Raw genomic sequence first — 21288 nt, 5'->3', positions numbered from 1 at the left:
GGAGAAAAAAAGGTTTCTAAATATAATGGACAGGCAGCTGAGACCCATTGCCTGCAATTCCTGCACATGTGGAAACTTCAGGATGCTTCATGTGTCCTGGAGGGCCACATGTGCAGGAAATGCCTCCAGTTGCTCGAGCTCAAGCTGAGGGTTTCTGAGCTTGAGGGGCAGCTGGAGTCACTGCAGAGCATAAGGGAGGATGAAGGTTTCCTGGATCGTACGTTTCAGGAGGTGGTCATCCCGCAGCCACAGAGAGTTCAGGATAGCAAGTGGGTGGCCATCCGAAAGGGTAGGAAGAAGCAGGCAGTGCAGGAATCTTCTGGGTGTGTGGCACTCTCAAACCGGTATTCATACCAGTGAGGGTAACGACACCTTGAAGGAGCGCAGTCCTGGGAATGGCACCATGGGGCAAAGGACTGCATAGTGGGGCACAGTGAAGTGTAGAAACGCAGAAGTCATAGGGGATTCGATAGTCAAGAGAACAGACAGGTATTTCTGTGACCGCCATGTAAGTCCCGCATGGTGTGTTGCCTCCCTGGTGCCAGGGTAAAGGACACCACGGAGGGTGCAGAACATTCTGCGGAAGGAAGGGGAACAGCCAGAAGTCGTGGTCCGTTGGGTAACAACGACATAGGAAAGGGATGAGGTCCTACAGTCAGAGTTTCAGGAACTAGGGAGGAAGCTAAAGAGCAGGAGCTCAAAGGTAGTAATCAGTGCCATGCGCTAGTGAGTACAGAAATAGGAAGATAAAGGTAGGTTAGTGCATGGTTCGAGACATGGTGCAAGAGGGAGGACTTCAGATTCTTGGGGCATTGGGACCAGTTCTGGGGCAGGAGGGATCTGTACAAGATGGATGGGTTGCACCTCAATGGAGCTGGGACCAATGTGCTCACGGGGAGGTTCACTAATGCTGTGGGGGAGGGTTTAAACTAATTTGGCAGGGGGTTAGACACCAGGATGTAGCATTGGAAAGGAGAAACAAGGTGCACAAAGGATTGGGAGAGACAGCTAGCACTAGAGTAAGAAATAGTACAGTATTAGGTGAGATCAGATTGAGAGAATACGAGAAGGTCTAAGATAGATTTAGAGTGCATGTGTGTAAACGCACGTACCTTGGTAAATAAGGTTGTTGAGCTGCAGGCGCTAAAAGCCACATGGGAATATGATGTAATGTCGATAACGGAGACCTGGCTCAAGAAAAGGGCAGGATTGGGTACTAAATATTCTGGGATACAAGCTATTCAGGAAAGTTAGGGAAGGAGAGAAGGAAAAAAAGGAGGAGGGGTGGCTGTATTGATTACGGAGAATATTTCAGTGCTGGAGAGAGGATGTCCTGGAGGGGTCAAGGACAGAATCTATTTGGTTAGAGTTAAGAAACAACAGAGGTGCCATTACACTACTGGGTGTATTCTATAGACCACCAACTAGTGGGAAGGAGATAGAGGAGCAAATTTGCAGGAAAATTACAGAGTGGTGCAAGAACTATAGAGTCGTGATAATGGGGGACTTCAACTATCCTAATATAGACTGGGATAGTAATAGTATAAAGGGCAAAGAGGGGGAGGAATTTCTGAAGTGTGTTCAGGAGAACATTCTTGATCAGTATGTTTCTGGCCCAACGAGGAAGGAGGCATTGCTGGATCGAGTTCTGGGGAATGAGATGGGTCAGGTGGAGCAGGTGTCAATGGGGAAACATTTAGGGAACAGCGATCATAATATCATAAGGTATAGATTAGTTATGGAAAAGGACAAGGAGCAATCTAGAGTAAGAATACTTAACTGGAGAAGGGCCAATTTCGGTGGGTTGAGAACGGACCAGGCCCAGGTAAATTGGAATCAAAGATTGGCAGGTAAAACTGTAATCTAACAATGAGCAGCCTTTAAAGTGGAGATGGCTCAGGTACAGCCTAGGTACGTTTCCACGAGGGGGAGAGGTAGGGCAACCAAAGCCAGAGCTCCCTGGTTGAAGAGAGTAAGATGAAGCAGAAAAAGGGAGCGTATGACACTTGTTAGGTTGATAATACAAGTGAGAACCAGGCTAAATATAGAAAGTACAGAGGAGAAGTGTGAAAGCAAATAAGAGGGGCAAAGAGAGAGTTTGAGAATAGATCAGCGGCTAACATAAAAGGGAATCTAAAAGTCTTCCAAAGGCCATATAAATAGTAAACGAGTAGTAAGAGGAGGGCTGGGGCCAATTAGGGACCAAAAGGAGATCAACATATGGAGGCAGAGGGCATGGCTGAGGTACTAAATGAGTACTTTGCATCTGTCTTTATCAAGGAAGAAAATGCTGCCAAAGTCACAGTAAAAGAGGAGGTAGTTGAGAGACTGGATGGGCTAAAAATTGATCAAGAGGAGGTACTAGTAGGGTTGGCTGTACTTAAAGTAGTTAAGTCACCAGGTCTGGATGGGATGCATCATAGGTTGCTGAGGGAAGTAAGAGTGGAAATTGTAGAGGTGCTGGCCATAATCTTCCAATCCTCCTCAAATATGGGGTTGATGCCAGAGGACTGGAGAATTGCAAATGTTACACCCTTGTTCAAATAGGGTGTAAAGATAACCCACCAACAACAGGCCAATCAGTTTAACCTCAGTGGTGGGGAAGCTTTTAGAAACGATAATCCAGGACAAAATTAATAGCCACTTGGACAAGTGTGGATCAATAAAGGAAAGCCTGCATGGATTTGTTAAAGGCAAATCGTGTTTAACTAACTTGATTGAATTTTTTGATGAGGTAACAGAGAGGGTTGATGAGGGCAATGTGGTTGATGTGTATATGGACTTTCAAAAGGCGTTTGATAAAGTACCACATCATAGACTTGTCAGCAAAATTGAAGCCCATGGAATAAAAGGGGTAGTGGCAGCATGGATACAAAATTGACTAAGTAAGAGGAAGCAGAGAGTAGTGAACAGTCGTTTTTTGGACTGGAGGGAGGTGTACAATGGTGTTCCCCAGGGGTCGGTACCAGGACCATTGCTTTCCTTGATATATATTAATAACTTGGACTTGGGTGTACAGGGCACAGTTTCAAAATTTGCAGATGACACAAAACTTGGAATTATAGTGAACAGTGAGGAGGATAATAATAGAATTCAAGAGGACATAGTCAGGCTGGTGGAATAGGCGAACACATGGCAGATGAAATTTAACGCCGAAAAATGGGAAGTGATACATTTTGGCAGGAAGAATGAGGAGAGGCAATATAAACTAAATGGTGCAATTCTTAAGTGGGTGCAGGAACAGAGAGACCTGGGGGTATATGTGCATAAATCTTTGAAGGTGGCAGAACAGTTGAGAAAGCGGTTAAAAAAGTATACGGGATTCTGGGCTTTTTAAATAAAGGCACAGCGTAGAAAAGCAAGGAAGTTATGTTTGAACCTTGATAAAACACTGATTCGGCCACAGTCAATGTTCTCATTGGCAGAAGGGTCGAGAACCAGAGGACACAGAGGATAAGGTGATTGACAAAAGAACCAAAGGCGACATGAGGAAAAACTTTTTTACGCAGCAAATAGTCATGATCTGGAATGCGCAGCCTGAAAGGGTGGTGGAAAGAGATTCAGTCGTGGCTTTCAAAAAGGAATTGGATAAATACTTAAAGGGAAAAAATTTGCAGGGCTCGGGGAAAGAGCGGGGGAATGGGACTAACTTGATTGCTCTTGCAAAGAGTTGGCATGGGCTCGATGGGCCGAATGGCCTCCTTCTGTTCTGTAACCATTCTATGATTTTATGATTAGAACGGGTGACCAAACACTTGGTCCAAGAGGTAGGTTTAAAGCAGCGTCTTAAAGGAGGTGAATAGGTTTGGGGAGAGAATTTCAGAGCTTAGGGCCTAGACGACTGAAGGCATAGCTGCCAGTGATGGCGCAAAGGAAGTGGGAAATGCACAAGAGGCTGGAGTTGGAGGAATACAGAGTTCTTGGAGGGTTGTAGGGCTGGAGGACATTACAGAGCCGGGAGAAGCGAGGCCATGGAGGGATTTGAACAAGAGGATAAGAATTCTAAAGTTGAGGCTTTGGTGGACCGGAAGTCAATGTAGGTCAGCAAGGACAGGGGTTATGGATGTACGGGACTTGGTGCGAGTTAGGATACGGGCAGCAGAGTTTTGGATGAGCTCAAGTTTATGGAGGGTGGAAGATGGGAGGCCAGCCAGGAGAGCATTGTAATAGTTGAACCTAGAGGTAACAAAAGCATGGATGAGGGTTTCAACAGCAGATGGGCAGAGGCATAAGTGGAAATCGGCGATCTTACGGAGGTGGAAGTAGGTCTTTGGTCTTTGTGATGGAAAGGATATGTGGTTGGAAGCTGAGCTCGGGGTAAAATGGTTGCAAACCGTCTGGACAGGGGCCAGGGAGGGGATGGAATCGGTGATTAGGGAATGGAGTTTGTGGCGGGGCCGAAGACAATGGCTTCGGTCTTTCCGGTGTTTAATTGGAGGAAATCTTGGCACATCCAAGACTGGATGTCGGACAATCATTCTGATAACACAGAGGGACTGGTGGGGTTAAGAGGTGGTGGTGAGGTAGAGCTGGGTAACATGAGTGCAGATGGAACCTAACTTCGTGTCTTCGGATGATGTCATCGAGGAGCAGCATGTAGATGAAAAATGGGAAGGGGCCAGGGATAGATCCTTGGGGGACTCCAGAGGTGATGGTGTGGGGGGCGGGGAGAAGCCATTGCGGGAGATTCTCTGGCTACGACTGGAAACGTAAGAGTGGAACCAGGTGCCAGCAGTCCCACTCAGGTGGACAATGGAAGAGAGGCGTTTGAGGAGGATGGCATATCAACCATATCAACAGCTGCAGACAGGTCGAGAAGGATGAGGTCTCAATCTATTTGACAAAGTAATCCATGAGCTTCTCATACTTGTTGGAGGTGAGGGTGGAGGGGGGCAGGAGAGAGAGGTATAAGGAGACGTTTGGTAGAGTATAAGACATTGCACCTCTCCGACGCCTCCTTTGCAAGCTGAAAAGTCCAAGTTTCTCTTTTTTTCTTCTTATAACACACACCCTTGACACTAGGGATCAGCCTCATGGCTCTTCCTCAGCAATGTCTCCCGCCTTCGAATGTCTCCCTTGTGTCTTGGCAACCAGAACTGGACACAGTACTCGAGATATGATCTGGCCAGAGCGTTGTGCATTTTGATCACAGCTTCTCTGCCTTATATTTTACTGCTTTAGCTATGTAGTTCAACATTCCTTTGGCTTTATTGCTTGCTGTTCGGTGTTAGTTGGACATGTCGAGCGGAACGCGGGATCAGCGATAAAAGGAGGAGCGAGAGAGAGAGCGCGGAGTGCGGGATCGGTGCTAAAAGGAGGATCGAGAGAGGAGAGAGAGCGGATCACGGGATCAGCAATAAAAGGAGGAGAGAGAGAGTGGACCATGGGATCAGCGATAAAAGGAGGAGAGAGAGCGGAGCGCAGGATCAGCAATAAAAGGAGGAAAGAGAGAGAGCGGAGCGCGGGATCAGTGATAAAAGGAGAAGAGAGAGCAGAGCGCGGGATCAGCGATAAAAGGAGAAGAGAGAGCAGAGCGCGGGATCAGCGATAAAAGGAGGAGAGAGAGAGAGAACGGAGCGCGGGATCAGCGATAAAAGGAGGAGAGAGAGAGAGCGGAGCGCGGGATCAGTGATAAAAGGAGAAGAGAGAGCAGAGCGCGGGATCAGCGATAAAAGGAGAAGAGAGAGCAGAGCGCGGGATCAGCGATAAAAGGAGGAGAGAGAGAGAGAACGGAGCGCGGGATCAGCGATAAAAGGAGGAGAGAGAGAGAGAACGGAGCGCGGGATCAGCGATAAAGGAGGAGAGAGAGAGTGGAGCGCGGATTAACGATAAAAGGAGGAGAGAGAGAGCGGAGCGCGGGATCAGAGATAAAAAGAGGAGAGAGAGCGGAGCGCGGGATCAGCGATAAAAGGAGGAGAGAGCGGAGCACGGGATCAGCGATAAAAGGAGGAGAGAGAGAGAGCGCGGGATCAGCGATAAAAGGAGGAGAGAGAGAGAGAGCGGAGCGCAGGATCAGAGATAAAAGGAGGAGAGAGAGAGAGCGGAGCGCGGGATCAACGATAAAAGGAGGAGAGAGAGAGAGCGGAGCGCGGGATCAGCGATAAAAGGAGGAGAGAGAGAGTGGAGCGCGGGATCAGCGATAAAAGGAGGAGAGAGAGAGTGGAGCGCGGGATCAGCGATAAAAGGAGGAGAGAGAGAGAGTGGAGCGCGGGATCAGCGATAAAAGGAGGAGAGAGAGAGTGGAGCGCGGGATCAGCGATAAAAGGAGGAGAGAGAGAGTGGAGCGCGGGATCAGCGATAAAAGGAGGAGAGAGAGAGCGGAGCACGGGATCAGCGATAAAAGGAGGAGAGAGAGAGTGGAGCGCGGGATCAACGATAAAAGGAGGAGAGAGAGAGAGCGGAGCGCGGGATCAGCGATAAAAGGAGGAGAGAGAGAGAGCGGAGTGTGGGATCAGCGATAAAAGGAGGAGAGAGAGAGAGTGGAGCGCGGGATCAGCGATAAAAGGAGGAGAGAGAGAGTGGAGCGCGGGATCAGCGATAAAAGGAGGAGAGAGAGAGAGCGGAGCGCGGGATCAGAGATAAAAGGAGGAGAGAGAGAGAGCGGAGCGCGGGATCAGCGATAAAAGGAGGAGAGAGAGAGCGGAGCACGGGATCAGCGATAAAAGGAGGAGAGAGAGAGTGGAGCGCGGGATCAACGATAAAAGGAGGAGAGAGAGAGAGCGGAGCGCGGGATCAGCGATAAAAGGAAGAGAGAGAGAGAGCGGAGTGTGGGATCAGCGATAAAAGGAGGAGAGAGAGAGAGTGGAGCGCGGGATCAGCGATAAAAGGAGGAGAGAGAGAGTGGAGCGCGGGATCAGCGATAAAAGGAAGAGAGAGAGAGAGCGGAGCGCGGGATCAGCAATAAAAGGAGGAGAGAGAGAGAGCGGAGCGCGGGATCAGAGATAAAAGGAGGAGAGAGAGAGAGCGGAGCGCGGGATCAGAGATAAAAGGAGAAGCGAGAGAGAGCGGAGCGCGGGATCAGCAATAAAAGGAGGAGAGAGAGAGAGCGGAGCGCGGGATCAACGATAAAAGGAGGAGAGAGAGAGAGCGGAGCGCGGGATCAGCGATAAAAGGAGGAGAGAGAGCGGAGCGCGGGATCAGAGATAAAAGGAGGAGAGAGAGAGAGCGGAGCGCGGGATCAGCGATAAAAGGAGGAGAGAGAGAGAGCGGAGCGCGGGATCAGCGATAAAAGGAGGAGAGAGAGAGAGCGGAGTGCGGGATCAGCGATAAAAGGAGGAGAGAGAGAGAGCGGAGCGCGGGATCAACGATAAAAGGAGGAGAGAGAGAGAGCGGAGTGCGGGATCAGCGATAAAAGGAGGAGAGAGAGAGAGTGGAGCGCGGGATCAGCGATAAAAGGAGGAGAGAGAGAGAGCGGAGTGCGGGATCAGCGATAAAAGGAGGAGAGAGAGAGAGCGGAGCGCGGGATCAGCGATAAAAGGAGGAGAGAGAGAGAGCGGAGTGCGGGATCAGCGATAAAAGGAGGAGAGAGAGAGAGCGGAGTGCGGGATCAGCGATAAAAGGAGGAGAGAGAGAGAGCGGAGCGCGGGATCAGCGATAAAAGAAGGAGAGAGAGAGAGCGGAGCGCGGGATCAGCGATAAAAGGAGGAGAGAGAGAGAGCGGAGTGCGGGATCAGCGATAAAAGGAGGAGAGAGAGAGAGCGGAGCGCGGGATCAGCGATAAAAGGAGGAGAGAGAGAGAGCGGAGTGCGGGATCAGCGATAAAAGGAGGAGAGAGAGAGAGCGGAGCGCGGGATCAACGATAAAAGGAGGAGAGAGAGAGAGCGGAGCACGGGATCAGCGATAAAAGGAGGAGAGAGAGAGAGTGGAGCGCGGGATCAGAGATAAAAGGAGGAGAGAGAGAGAGCGGAGCACGGGATCAGCGATAAAAGGAGGAGAGAGAGAGAGTGGAGTGCGGGATCAGCGATAAAAGGAGGAGAGAGAGAGAGCGGAGCACGGGATCAGCGATAAAAGGAGGAGAGAGAGAGAGTGGAGTGCGGGATCAGCGATAAAAGGAGGAGAGAGAGAGAGCGGAGCGCGGGATCAGCGATAAAAGGAGGAGAGAGAGAGAGCGGAGCGCGGGATCAACGATAAAAGGAGGAGAGAGAGAGAGTGGAGCGCGGGATCAGAGATAAAAGGAGGAGAGAGAGAGTGGAGCGCGGGATCAACGATAAAAGGAGGAGAGAGAGAGAGTGGAGTGCGGGATCAGAGATAAAAGGAGGAGAGAGAGAGAGTGGAGCGCGGGATCAGAGATAAAAGGAGAAGCGAGAGAGAGAGAGCGGAGCACGGGATCAGAGATAAAAGGAGGAGAGAGAGAGAGCAGAGTGCGGGATCAGCGATAAAAGGAGGAGAGAGCGGAGCACGGGATCAGCGATAAAAGGAGGAGAGAGAGAGAGCGGAGTGCGGGATCAGCGATAAAAGGAGGAGAGAGAGAGAGCGGAGCGTGGGATCAGCGATAAAAGGAGGAGAGAGAGAGAGCGGAGTGCGGGATCGGCGATAAAAGGAGGAGAGAGAGAGAGCAGAGTGCGGGATCAGCGATAAAAGGAGGAGAGAGAGAGAGCGGAGCGCGGGATCAGCGATAAAAGGAGGAGAGAGAGAGAGTGGAGCGCGGGATCAGAGATAAAAGGAGGAGAGAGAGAGTGGAGCGCGGGATCAACGATAAAAGGAGGAGAGAGAGAGAGTGGAGCGCGGGATCAGCGATAAAAGGAGGAGAGAGAGAGAGCGGAGCGCGGGATCAGCGATAAAAGGAGGAGAGAGAGAGAGCGGAGCGCGGGATCAGCGATAAAAGGAGGAGAGAGAGCGGAGCGCGGGATCAGAGATAAAAGGAGGAGAGAGAGAGAGAGCGGAGCACGGGATCAGCGATAAAAGGAGGAGAGAGAGAGAGCGGAGCGCGGGATCAGCGATAAAAGGAGGAGAGAGAGAGTGGAGCGCGGGATCAACGATAAAAGGAGGAGAGAGAGAGAGCGGAGCGCGGGATCAGCGATAAAAGGAGGAGAGAGAGAGAGCGGAGCGCGGGATCAGCGATAAAAGGAGGAGAGAGAGAGAGCGGAGTGCGGGATCAGCGATAAAAGGAGGAGAGAGAGAGAGCGGAGCGCGGGATCAGCGATAAAAGGAGGAGAGAGAGAGTGGAGCGCGGGATCAACGATAAAAGGAGGAGAGAGAGAGAGCGGAGCGCGGGATCAGAGATAAAAGGAAGAGAGAGAGAGAGTGGAGCGCGGGATCAGCGATAAAAGGAGGAGAGAGAGAGAGCGGAGCGCGGGATCAGCGATAAAAGGAAGAGAGAGAGAGAGCGGAGCGCGGGATCAGCGATAAAAGGAGGAGAGAGAGAGAGCGGAGCGCGGGATCAGCGATAAAAGGAAGAGAGAGAGAGAGCGGAGCGTGGGATCAACGATAAAAGGAGGAGAGAGAGAGAGCGTGGGATCAGCGATAAAAGGAAGAGAGAGAGAGAGCGGAGCGCGGGATCAGAGATAAAAGGAGGAGAGAGAGAGAGCGGAGCGCGGGATCAGCGATAAAAGGAGGAGAGAGAGAGAGCGGAGTGCGGGATCAGCGATAAAAGGAGGAGAGAGAGAGAGCGGAGTGCGGGATCAGCGATAAAAGGAGGAGAGAGAGAGAGCGGAGCGCGGGATCAGCGATAAAAGGAGGAGAGAGAGAGAGCGGAGTGCGGGATCAACGATAAAAGGAGGAGAGAGAGAGAGAGCGGAGCACGGGATCAGCGATAAAAGGAGGAGAGAGAGAGAGAGCGGAGCACGGGATCAGCGATAAAAGGAGGAGAGAGAGAGAGCGGAGTGCGGGATCAGCGATAAAAGGAGGAGAGAGAGAGAGCGGAGCGCGGGATCAGAGATAAAAGGAGGAGAGAGAGAGAGCGGAGTGCGGGATCAGCGATAAAAGGAGGAGAGAGAGAGAGCGTGGGATCAGCGATAAAAGGAAGAGAGAGAGAGAGCGGACGGCGGGATCAACGATAAAAGGAAGAGAGAGAGAGAGCGGAGCGCGGGATCAGCGATAAAAGGAGGAGAGAGAGAGAGCGGAGTGTGGGATCAGCGATAAAAGGAGGAGAGAGAGAGAGTGGAGCGCGGGATCAGCGATAAAAGGAGGAGAGAGAGAGAGTGGAGCGCGGGATCAGCGATAAAAGGAGGAGAGAGAGAGAGCGGAGCGCGGGATCAGCGATAAAAGGAGGAGAGAGAGAGAGCGGAGCGCGGGATCAGCGATAAAAGGAGGAGAGAGAGAGAGCGGAGCACGGGATCAGCGATAAAAGGAGGAGAGAGAGAGAGCGGAGCGTGGGATCAGAGATAAAAGGAGAAGCGAGAGAGAGCGGAGCGCGGGATCAGAGATAAAAGGAGGAGAGAGAGAGAGCGGAGCGCGGGATCAGCGATAAAAGGAGGAGAGAGAGAGAGCGGAGCGTGGGATCAGAGATAAAAGGAGAAGCGAGAGAGAGCGGAGCGCGGGATCAGTGATAAAGAGTTTGGAGCTCCAAGGAGCAAGGTAAGAAAATCAAGAGTGACGTCAGCACAAGGGAAGGAGCTAATTGGCTGCTAGCTGATGAGGTTTTCTTTTACCGTTGAGTGTCTTTTTTAAGTCTTTAGTTTATTTCTAGTTGATTTATTAGATTAACTAAACTTGAGGCATGGCAGGGCAGCTCACACCCATGGAATGCGCATCCTGTGCCATGTGGGAACTCCAGGATGCTTCCCGTGTCCTGGACAACCACAGGTGCAGGAAGTGTCGTCAGCTGGAGGAGCTTGAGCAACAGCTGGCGTCACTGCAGTGCATCTGCGAGGTTGAGAGCTACGTGGATAGCACGTTTCAGGATGTGGTCACCCCGCAGCTTAAGAGAGTGCAGGCAGAGAGGGACTGGGTGACCGCCAGACGGACAAGGAGGAACAGGCAGGTAGTGCAGCAATCCCCTGAGGGCATCTCACTCTCCAACCAGTATTCAGTTCTGAATACTGGTGAGGGAGAGGGTTCCTCTGCGGAGCGCAGCCAGAGCCAAGACCATAGCACCGTGGGTGGCCCAGCTGTACGTCGGGGGGGGGGGAGGAGAAAGGTCAGGACAGCAATAGTGGTAGGGGGTTCTATAGTTAGGAGAGCAGACAGGCGTTTCTGCGGCCGCAGACCTGATTCCAGGATGGTATGTTGCCTCCTTGGTGCCAGGATCAAGGATGTCACTGAGCGGCTGCAGAACATTCTGTGGGGGGAGGGTGAACAGCCAGAGGTCGTGGTTCATATCAGCACCAACAACATAGGTAGAAAGGGGGATGAGGTCCTGCAAGCAGATTTTAAGGAGTTAGGAAATAAATTAACAAGCAGGACCTCAAGGGTAGTAATCTCCAGATTATTCCCAGTGCCTCATGCTAGTGAGGATAGAGCAAATGAATGCGTGTCTGGAGAGATGGTGCAGGAGGGAGGGCTTTAGATTCCTGGGGCATTGGGACTGGTTCTGGGGAAGGTGGGACCTGTACAAGCCAGACGGGTTGCACCTCAACAGGGCTGGGACCAATATTCTTGCGGGGAGGTTTGCTAGTGCTTTTGGGGAGGGTTTAAACTAACTTGGCAGGGGGGTGGAAACCTGAGAGGAGATTCAGAAGGGAAAGTAACAAAGCTGGAAGCGGAAGACAGAAAAGTAGTAAGTGAAATTGGAAGGCAGAGGAAACAAAGGCCAGCAGCAAATAAGGTCAAAATAGGAATAAATGTTAAGAAGGCAAAATTTTCTTTTTATTATTCGTTCATGGGATGTGGGCGTCGCTGGCGAGGCCGGCGTTTATTGCCCATCACTAATTGCCCTTGAGAAGGTGGTGGTGAGCCGCCTTCTTGAACCGCTACAGTCCGTGTGGTGAAGGTTCTCCCACAGTGCTGTTAGGAAGGGAGTTCCAGGATTTTGACCCAGCGACAATGAAGGAATGGCGATATATTTCCAAGTCGGGATGGTGCATGACTTGGAGGGGAACGTGCAGGTGGTGTTGTTCCCATGCACCTGCTGCTCTTGTCCTTCTAGGTGGTAGAGGTCGCGGGTTTGGGAGGTGCTGTCGAAGAAGCCTTGACGAGTTGCTGCAGTGCATCCTGTGGATGGTACACACTGCAGCCACAGTGCGCCGGTGGTGAAGGGAGTGAATGTTTAGGGTGGTGGATGGGGTGCCAATCAAGCGGGCTGCTTTGTCCTGGATGTTGTCGAGCTTCTTGAGTGTTGTTGGAGCTGCACTCATCCAGGCAAGTGGAGAGTATTCCATCACACTCCTGACTTGTGCCTTGTAGATGGTGGAAAGGCTTTGGGGAGTCAGGAGGTGAGTCACTCACTGCAGAATACCTAGCCTCTGACCTGCTCTTGTAGCCACAGTATTTATATGGCTGGTCCAGTTAAGTTTCTGGTCAATGGTGACCCCCAGGATGTTGATGGTGGGTGATTCGGCGATGGTAATGCCGTTGAATGTCAAGGGGAGGTGGTTAGACTCTCTCTTGTTGGAGATGGTCATTGCCTGGCACTTATCTGGCGCGAATGTTACTTGCCACTTCTGAGCCCAAGCCTGGATGTTGTCCAGGTCTTGTTGCATGCGGGCTCGGACTGCTTCATTATTTGAGGGGTTGCGAATGGAACTGAACACTTTGCAATCATCAGCGAACATCCCCATTTCTGACCTTATGATGGAGGGAAGGTCATTGATGAAGCAGCTGAAGATGGTGGGGCCTAGGACACTGCCCTGAGGAACTCCTGCAGCAATGTCCTGGGGCTGAGATGATTGGCCTCCAACAACCACTACCATCTTCCTTTGTGCTAGGTATGACTCCAGCCACTGGAGAGTTTTCCCCCTGATTCCCATTGACTTCAATTTTACTGGGGCTCCTTGGTGCCACACTTGGTCAAATGCTGCCTTGATGTCAAGGGCAGTCACTCTCACCTCACCTCTGGAATTCAGCTCCTTTGTCCATGTTTGGACCAAGGCTGTAATGATGTCTGGAGCCGAGTGGTCCTGGCGGAACCCAAACTGAGCATCGGTGAGCAGGTTATTGGTGAGTAAGTGCTGCTTGATAGCACTGTCGACGACATCTTCCATCACTTTGCTGATGATTGAGAGTAGACTGATGGGGCGGTAATTGGCCGGATTGGATTTGTCCTGCTTTTTGTGGACAGGACATACCTGGGCAATTTTCCACATTGTCGGGTAGATGCCAGTGTTGTAGCTGTACTGGAACAGCTTGGCTGGAGGCGCGGCTAGTTCTGGAGCACAAGCCTTCAGCACTACAGCCGGGATGTTGTCAGAGCCCATAGCCTTTGTTGTATCCAGTGCACTCAGCCGTTTCTTGAATCCCCACAGCATTCGCAACAAGGTAGATGAATTGACGGCACAAATAGAAGTAAATGGGTATGATCTAATTGCCATTACGGAGACATGGCGGCAGGGTGACCAAGACTGGGAACTGAATATTCAAGGATATTCAACATTTAGGAAGGACAGGCGAAAAGGAGGTGGGGTAGCGCAGTTAATAAAGGATGAAATCAGTACAATAGTGAGAAAGGATCTTGGCTCAGAAGATCAAGATGTAGAATCAGTTTGGGTGGAGCTAAGAAACATCAAGGGGCAGAAAACATTGGTGGGAGTTGTTTATAGGCCACCAAACAGTAGTGGTAATGTGGGGCACGGTATAAAGCAGGAAATGAGAAGTGCATGTAACAAAGGTAATACATTAATCATGGGAGACTTTAATGTACATATAGATTGGGCAAACCAAATTAGCACTAATACTGTGGAGGACAAATCTCTGGAATGTATACAGGATGGTTTTCTAGATCAGTATGTTGAGGAACCAACTAGGGAACAGGCTATTTTAGATCTAGTATTGTGCAATAAGAAAGGGTTGATTAATAATCTTGTTGTAAAGGAGCCCTTAGGGAAGAGTGACCATAATATGATAGAATTCTTCATTAAGTTTGAAAGTGATGTAGTTCAATCCGAAACTAGGGTCTTAAATCTAAACAAAGGAAACTACGAAGGTATGAGGCGCCAGTTGGCTGTGGTTGATTGGGGAACTACATTAAAAGGTATGATGGTAGACAGGCAACGGCTAGCATTTAAAGAATTAATACATCATTTGCAACAAATATATATTCCTTTAAGGCACAAAAACCCAACAGGAAAAGTGGTCCAACGGTGGCTAACAAGAGAAATTAAAGATAGTGTTAAATCAAAAAGAGGCATATAAAGTTGCCAGAAAAAGCCTGAGGATTGGGAGCATTTTAGATTTCAGGAAAGGAGGACCAAGAAATTAATAAAGAAAGGGAAAATCGAATATGAGAATAAACTAGCGAGAAACATAATAACAAACTGTAAAAGCTTCTATGGGTATGTAAAAAGGAAAAGACTGACGAAGACAAATGTGGGACTCCTTACAGACAGAGATCGGAGAATTTATAATGGGGAATAAGGAAATGGCAGAGAAATGAAACAAATACTTTGTGTCTGTCTTCACAGAAGAAGACACAAAAAACCTCCCAGAAATTCTAGAGAACCAAGGGTCTGGCGAGAATGAGGAACTGAAAGAAATTAGTATTGGTAAAAAAAAAGTGCTGGAGAAATTAATGGGACTGAAAGTCGATAAATCTCAAGGACCTGATGATCTACATCCCTGGGTTTTGAAAGAGGTGTTTATGGAGATAGTGGATGCATTGGTTGTCATCTTCCAAAATTCTATAGATTCTGGAATGGTTCCTGCAGATTGGAGGGTAGCAAATGTAACCCCACTATTTAAGAAAGGAGGGAGAGAGAAAACAGGGAGCTACAGACCTGTTAGCCTGACATCAGTAGTAGGGAAAATGCTAGAATCTATTATAAAGGATGTGATAACAGGACACTTAGAAAATAGTAATAGGATATGACAAAATCAACATGGAATAATGAAAGCGAAATTATGTTTGACAAACCTATTGGAGTTCTTTGAGGATGTAACTAGCAGAATAGATAAGGGGGAACCAGTGGATGTGGTGTATTTGGATTTTCAGAAGGCTTTTGATAAGGTCCCATACAGGAGGTTGGTGAACAAAGTTAGAGCACATGGAATTGGGGTTAATATTCTGGCATGGATTGGGAATTGGTTAATGGACAGAAAACAGAGAGTAGGAATAAATAGGTCTTTTTCAGGTTAACAGACTGTGACTAGGAGGGTACTGCAGGGATCGGTGCTTGGGCCCCAGCTATTCACAATCTATATCAATGATTTGGATGAGGGGACCAAATGTAATATTTCCAAGTTTGCTGATGGCACAAAAGTAGATGAGAATGTGAGTTGTGAGGAGGATGTAAAGAGGCTTCAAGGGGATATAAACAGGCTGAGTGAGTAGGCAAGAACATGGCAGGTTGAATGTAATGTGGAAAAATGTGAAGTTATCCACTTTGGTAGGAAAAACAGAAATGCAGAGTATTTTTTAAATGGTGAGAGATTGGGAAATGTTGATGTTCAAAGGGACCTGGGTGTCCTTGTACATGAGTCACTGAAAGCTAACATGCAGGTGCAGCAAGCAATTAGGAAGGCAAATGGTATGTTGGCCTTTATTACAAGAGTATTTGAATACATGAGTAAAGATGACTTACTGCAATTATATAGGGCCTTGGTGAGACTGCACCTGGAGTATTGTGTACAATTTTGGTCTCCTTACCTAAGAAAGGATATACTTGCCATAGAGAGAGTGCAACAAAGGTTCACCAGACTGATTCCTGGAATGGCGGGATTGTCATATGAGGAGAGATTGAGTAGACTAGGCCTGTATTCTCTCGAGTTTAGAAGAATGAGAGGTGATCTCATTGAAACATACAAAATTCTTACAGGGCTCGACAGGATAGATGCAGGGAGGATGTTTCCCCTGGCTGGGGAGTCTAGAACCAGGGGTCACAGTCACGGAATAAGGGGTAGGCCATTTAGGACTGAGATGAGGAGAAATTTCTTCTCTGAGGGTGGTGAATCTTTGGAATTCTTTACCCCAGAGGGCTGTGGAGGCTCAGTCATTGAGTACATTCAAAACAGAGATCGATAGATTTCTAGATATTAAAGGCATCACGGGATATGGGGATAGTGCAGGAAAATGGCATTGAGGTAGAAGATCAGCCATGATTTTGTAGAATGGGGCCGGATGGCCTACTCCTGCTCCTATTTCTTATGTTCTTATCAAGTCTACTAATATTCTTGGTCTCTCTCAATATCAACACCATTATTGGAGTGCTGTCCATGAAGTAACATATGAACGTTCACTGTCGAGACTTGTCCATGAATAATGGCCTCATTGATGAGGTACCGGAGGGTGATTGGTGTCTAAGGAATCTTACTTCACCATGGAGTCATTTAGAAAAAGAAGGGAAAAATAAAATTTAAAGAAAAAGAATCTAGAATATTTGGTATGTGACCTCCTGTAAGTAGGTTCTCTTCTTTCAAATGTGGCAGTATGCCATCCCTGTATTGGGCTGTGAACAGTCATTTTTATCTTCAAACGTAAACATTCCTATCAGTTTTGAGTTGCTAGCCGAGTACTTTCTTTTCATATCACAGATTTTACTATTTTCATCCCTCTTTTCAGTCTTCCAAAACCATGAGTTACATGGAAATTACAGCTCAGAGCAGGCCATTTGGCCCAACTGGTCCGTGCTGCTGGTGTTTATGCTCCACACAAGCCTCCTCCCACCCTACTTCATTTCATCCTATCACCAATAACTATTGTCTAGCAAACAACAACCTTCTCCCAGACCTCACCTAATGTCACTGTGTAACTTGGTGTCCGGCTGTGGGAAAATACCTAAGCTCTGCTTGATGCCTCCAACCTGCCCATGCAACGGAGATCAGGAACACTCACTACGTGGAGGATGAAAACTTTTGATTTACTTTGTAAAGTGTAATTTTTTCTCATATGAGGTATCTTAGTGCTGGGAATGTAATAATTTTCCACCGTTGTCAATCAGTGACCAAATCATCCACTCTCAAGTCAGATATAACCTGGCCAGATGCAGGTGAACTCGTATCCCCAAACTTGACGGAATACACCAAAATGCTGTGTCATTTGGCCACCCACGAAGAAGAGATTAGTTAATTAACGGGATATGAGGAGTCGCATGCTATCTACATACATCTCCATATCTTAAGCCTGTTCATTTATGCTGCCTTTCTCAAATGGTGACAGAAACATTGTGATAATTCCAAAATTCTTATATGTTAACGGTATAACAAATATTATCAGCCCCTCATGATTCTACCTGGTCCTGGTATATCAAGTATAACAAGACAATTTTGACCTTTTAGGCCAACACCTTTATGACCTACATTTATCAAGGAGCTGGGGAGGATACAAGCTATTATTTTCGTTTCAGAAAATACAAAAGTTACAGGCATGCTCATTGTTCCCTGTAGAATTTCTTTTGGTCACAGTTGATTGAAAGCCTACACAATAGTAGCACCATCAGAACAGAGATAACTAAGACATATCATGGATCACAGTGAATTCAGCATTGTAATTTTCTGACTCATTTTATTTCTGTCTTTTATTTTAGATATTTGGGCAATTGGGTGTATTTTTGCAGAACTTTTAACATCAGAACCCATCTTTCATTGCCGTCAGGAAGATATCAAAACAAGTAACCCCTTTCACCATGACCAGTTGGATCGTATTTTCAGTGTTATGGGGTTTCCTGCTGGTGAGTTTGTTTAGCTGATGCAAAATTTTATTTCTAGTTTAATTACTAATAGGAAAAAAGTCTGGTGCAGTTTAATAAAGCTGGTCTACTGCCCCACTAAAGTGAAGCCTGCTACTGAACTAATAAGTGGAGGTTCTATAGAGAGGATACTCAATGATGTAACATGTTGATGTACCAATGTGCTGTCCGATGGAGTGATATTAAACTGTGAGATATGAGATATGTATAAAGCTTTCCAGATTGATAAGCCTGACACAAACATTTGATTTCAGATTAATTCTTGCATGTAACATTTTATGTATGTCAGATTCATCTAAATTTACATACAAATCCAACCTCCTTGTATAGTAAATGAGTTGGTTGTACTTGCTATTTAAATAACCCTGCAAAGTAGAATTAAAACTCTACACCAACATTATGAGTGAGGACACATGGGGGGTTTGCAGTGCTGTGACAGCCAATCGCAACATTAATATTGATTCCACAGTGATTTAACAAGATGCTGCATTTAAGCAGAAAACCAAAATATGACTTTTTGTTTTTTTAAAGTGGAACCTCACACTGTTCAGTATGCTCATAGACAATAAAACAATTTTAGCATCAGTAGGACCTGTTTATAAGAGTTCAATTAAAACATTCCTACGAAGCATTGTAACAGTATGATTACAATAATGGTATCTAGAAAATAACTGCTTTTTGAATGTGCTGTGGGAGAAGGTTTCACTCCCATTTCAGCCTACAGTTTCCCCATTGTCAACCCTTTTATCAGCAGATGTAAATAAACATTAGTTATAGAGTGAGACTGTGCCTTGCACACTACGCAGGGCTCTCCTTTCTTGTGAATAAAAGATATTTTACGCTGTTTTAAAACTGTAGTTATTTTAGTTCCAATTCTGGGAGATTGGCCTCTGTGAGCATTCAACTGTGTTTATGCTACTAAACTCAGCTTACATAGCCTGGCTGCAGAATCATAGAGCCACAAAAAATTGGGCCTGTGAGTCTGTCCCCAGGATAAGGGAGGCGGATTTATCAGTTTAACAGCCAGGAGCTGGCTCGTGGACACTGGTCTCCTTGAATCTGAACTAAAATGAGCACAAGTATAAAATGGCTTCATACTTCCCAACCATGATTTTTTTTATATATTGTAAATGTGATATTTCTTTATTTACCAAGAATAATAAAAGAGTTAATGGCTTCACCATTAACAGCCACAATGACTGACAAATGAGACAGCTGTCTTCAATTTCCTGTCACAATACAGGTAGAATCATTTATTTCTGTTCAATCATATCTGCTGCTGTTCTTGGTTTTTTTCTTCTTTTGTTTCGGCTAGTTTCTTTTTTGGTGTTTGGCAGCAGTGGATGTGTGTCCATAATGTTTTTGCATTCCTTCTGTCTGCTGGGGATGGTGTTTATTTGGTGATGTGAAATATATTGCTTTACCTGAGATTCTGATAATGAGGATGTCAATCCCTGTATTGTGGAAGAGTGTGACCCCCATGCTTTATGTAATATTATTGTATATGTTTAAGAAGAAAAGGGAATTATTAAATCCACAGTAATCCCTTAGGCAGGATCATCTGCTCAACAGAGTCTAGAGCAGACAAAAAAAGAATTGAACTCTCTGCTTCTGTTTGGCTGTCTCCAGATGTGCTCTGAGCAGATTCAGCAGTAACTTTCAAAAGGGAATTGGATAAATACTTGAAGGGGAAATATTTGCAGGGCTACGGGGAACAGCAGGGAAGTGGGACTAATTGGATAGTTCTTTCAAAGAGCCGGCACAGGTACGATGGGCTGAATGGCCTCCTTCTGTGCTGTATCATTCTATGATGATGTATTGTTGGACAATCCGATATAGAACAAAAAGCATCATAATGACCTTGTACAAGACCTTGGTTAGGCCTCATATATAATACTGCGTTTAGTTTTCGTCCCCTCACATGGTGGGTGATTATAGAGGCCCTGGAAAAGGTTCAGAGTAGGGCCACTAGATTGATACCTCGTTTAAAAGCCCATAGTTCTCACAATATTTACAGGGAGGGAGCAGGGGAGCGTGTTTGATGGGGGGAATCCGGAAATTCAGGTAACGCGAAGTCCTGCCGAATTATTTTTTTTACCCCATTTCCCGCCTGGCAGCCGGCCAGATTGACAGGCTAGCCGACTGCCGGGTGGAAAAGTCAGCGGTAGAAGGCCACAACCGGGGACCGTTGGGGCTGGTCCCCGGAAACCGAGAGCTGGGTGGTGGGGTGGGGGGGCGGACCGGCAACCAGAAGGGAAGAGAAGGGGGACCAGGAGTGATCATGGGGCAGAAGGGGGGGTTCGGACAGGCAATTGAGAGGGAGTAGGGACTGGGAGAGATCTAAGGGCAGAATGTTCGTGATCACGGGTTTGATGGGGGTGTTGTGTGTGGGTTGGCCGATAGCGGCAGAATATTTGCTTGAGGGGCCGAGGGGAGCACTCCTACTCCTTCTGGCCCACAAGCACTGCTATAAAAAGCACTTACCTGCTTGATGCAGCTGTTCCTGTCTAAATTTAGCTGCCCGATTTCCCGAGTGCTGGGAAATCCGGCCGGCTGGCCGGCGTTAAATTTAAATCAGGCTCCCAACTGCACTGTGGGAGCCTGCTTTAAATATTATAATGAAGCGTCCCGCCTCTCGAGAGCGTGACACAAACACGCCATGCAACCTGCCGCTGTAAAAATGGCAGCGGGCGTGTACGCGGGGGGTTGTGGTCGCATTTTACCCACACCTCCTGTCGTGGGAGGTGGGGGTAAAATTCCCCCCATTATTTCGTTGAGCAAGTGGTAAATCTCTGCAACAGGAAGTGTGAAGTGATATATTTTGGTAGGAAGAATGAGGCGAGGCAATATAAACTAAATAGCACAATTTTAAATGTGGTGCAGGAACAGAGAGACCTGGGGGTGCACAAAAACAAATCTTTGAAGGTGGTAGGACAAGTTGAGAAGCCTGTTAAAAACGCATGTGGGATCTTGGGCTTTATTAATAGAGGCATAGAGTACAAAAGCAAGGAAGTTATGCTAAACTTTTATAAAACACTGGTTAGGCCACCACATTTGGGCACCACACTTTAGGAAGGATGTGAAGGCCTTAGAGAGGGTGCAGAAGAGATTTACTACAATGGTACCAGGGATGAGGGACTTCAAGTCGAGAAATTGGAGAAGCTGGGATTGTTCTCCTTAAAACAGAGAAGGTTATGGGAGATTTGATAGAGGTGTTCAAAATCATGAACGGTTTTGATAGAGTAAATAAGGAGAAACTGTTTCCAGTGGCAGAAGGGTCGGTAATCAGAGGATCCAGATTTACGGTGATTGGCAAAAGAACCAGAGGCGACATGAAGAAACATTCTTTTATGCAGAGAGTTATGATCTGGAATGCACTGCCTGAAAAGGTGGTGGAAGCAGAGTCAATAGTAACTTTCAAAAGGGAATTGGATAAATACTTGAGGGGAAAAGATTTACAAGGCTATGGGGAAGGGCAGGGGAATGGGACTTATTGGGTAGCTTTTTCAAAGAGCCGGCACGGGCATAATGGGCCGAATGGCCTCCTTCTGTGCTGTAACATTCTATAGCGCCT

At 47.6% G+C, this 21288-nt stretch overlaps 1 protein-coding gene across 2 annotated transcripts in view; it reads left to right on the top strand.

The window, feature by feature from the left end:
- Nucleotides 1-21288, top strand: part of cdk19 (cyclin dependent kinase 19) — a 272731-nt gene that overhangs the window by 150396 nt on the left and 101047 nt on the right. For both annotated transcript variants that reach the window (XM_067985049.1, XM_067985048.1), the window contains exon 7: nt 17553-17696. In XM_067985049.1, coding sequence (XP_067841150.1) covers nt 17553-17696 — 144 coding nt within the window. The remainder of the gene's footprint in view (nt 1-17552; nt 17697-21288) is intronic.

Source organism: Heptranchias perlo, chromosome 5 (genome assembly GCF_035084215.1).
Source record: "Heptranchias perlo isolate sHepPer1 chromosome 5, sHepPer1.hap1, whole genome shotgun sequence".
NCBI classification, from domain to species: domain Eukaryota; kingdom Metazoa; phylum Chordata; class Chondrichthyes; order Hexanchiformes; family Hexanchidae; genus Heptranchias; species Heptranchias perlo.
Note: the sequence above shows the minus strand (reverse complement) of the source record. Positions and strands in the feature narration are given on the sequence as shown.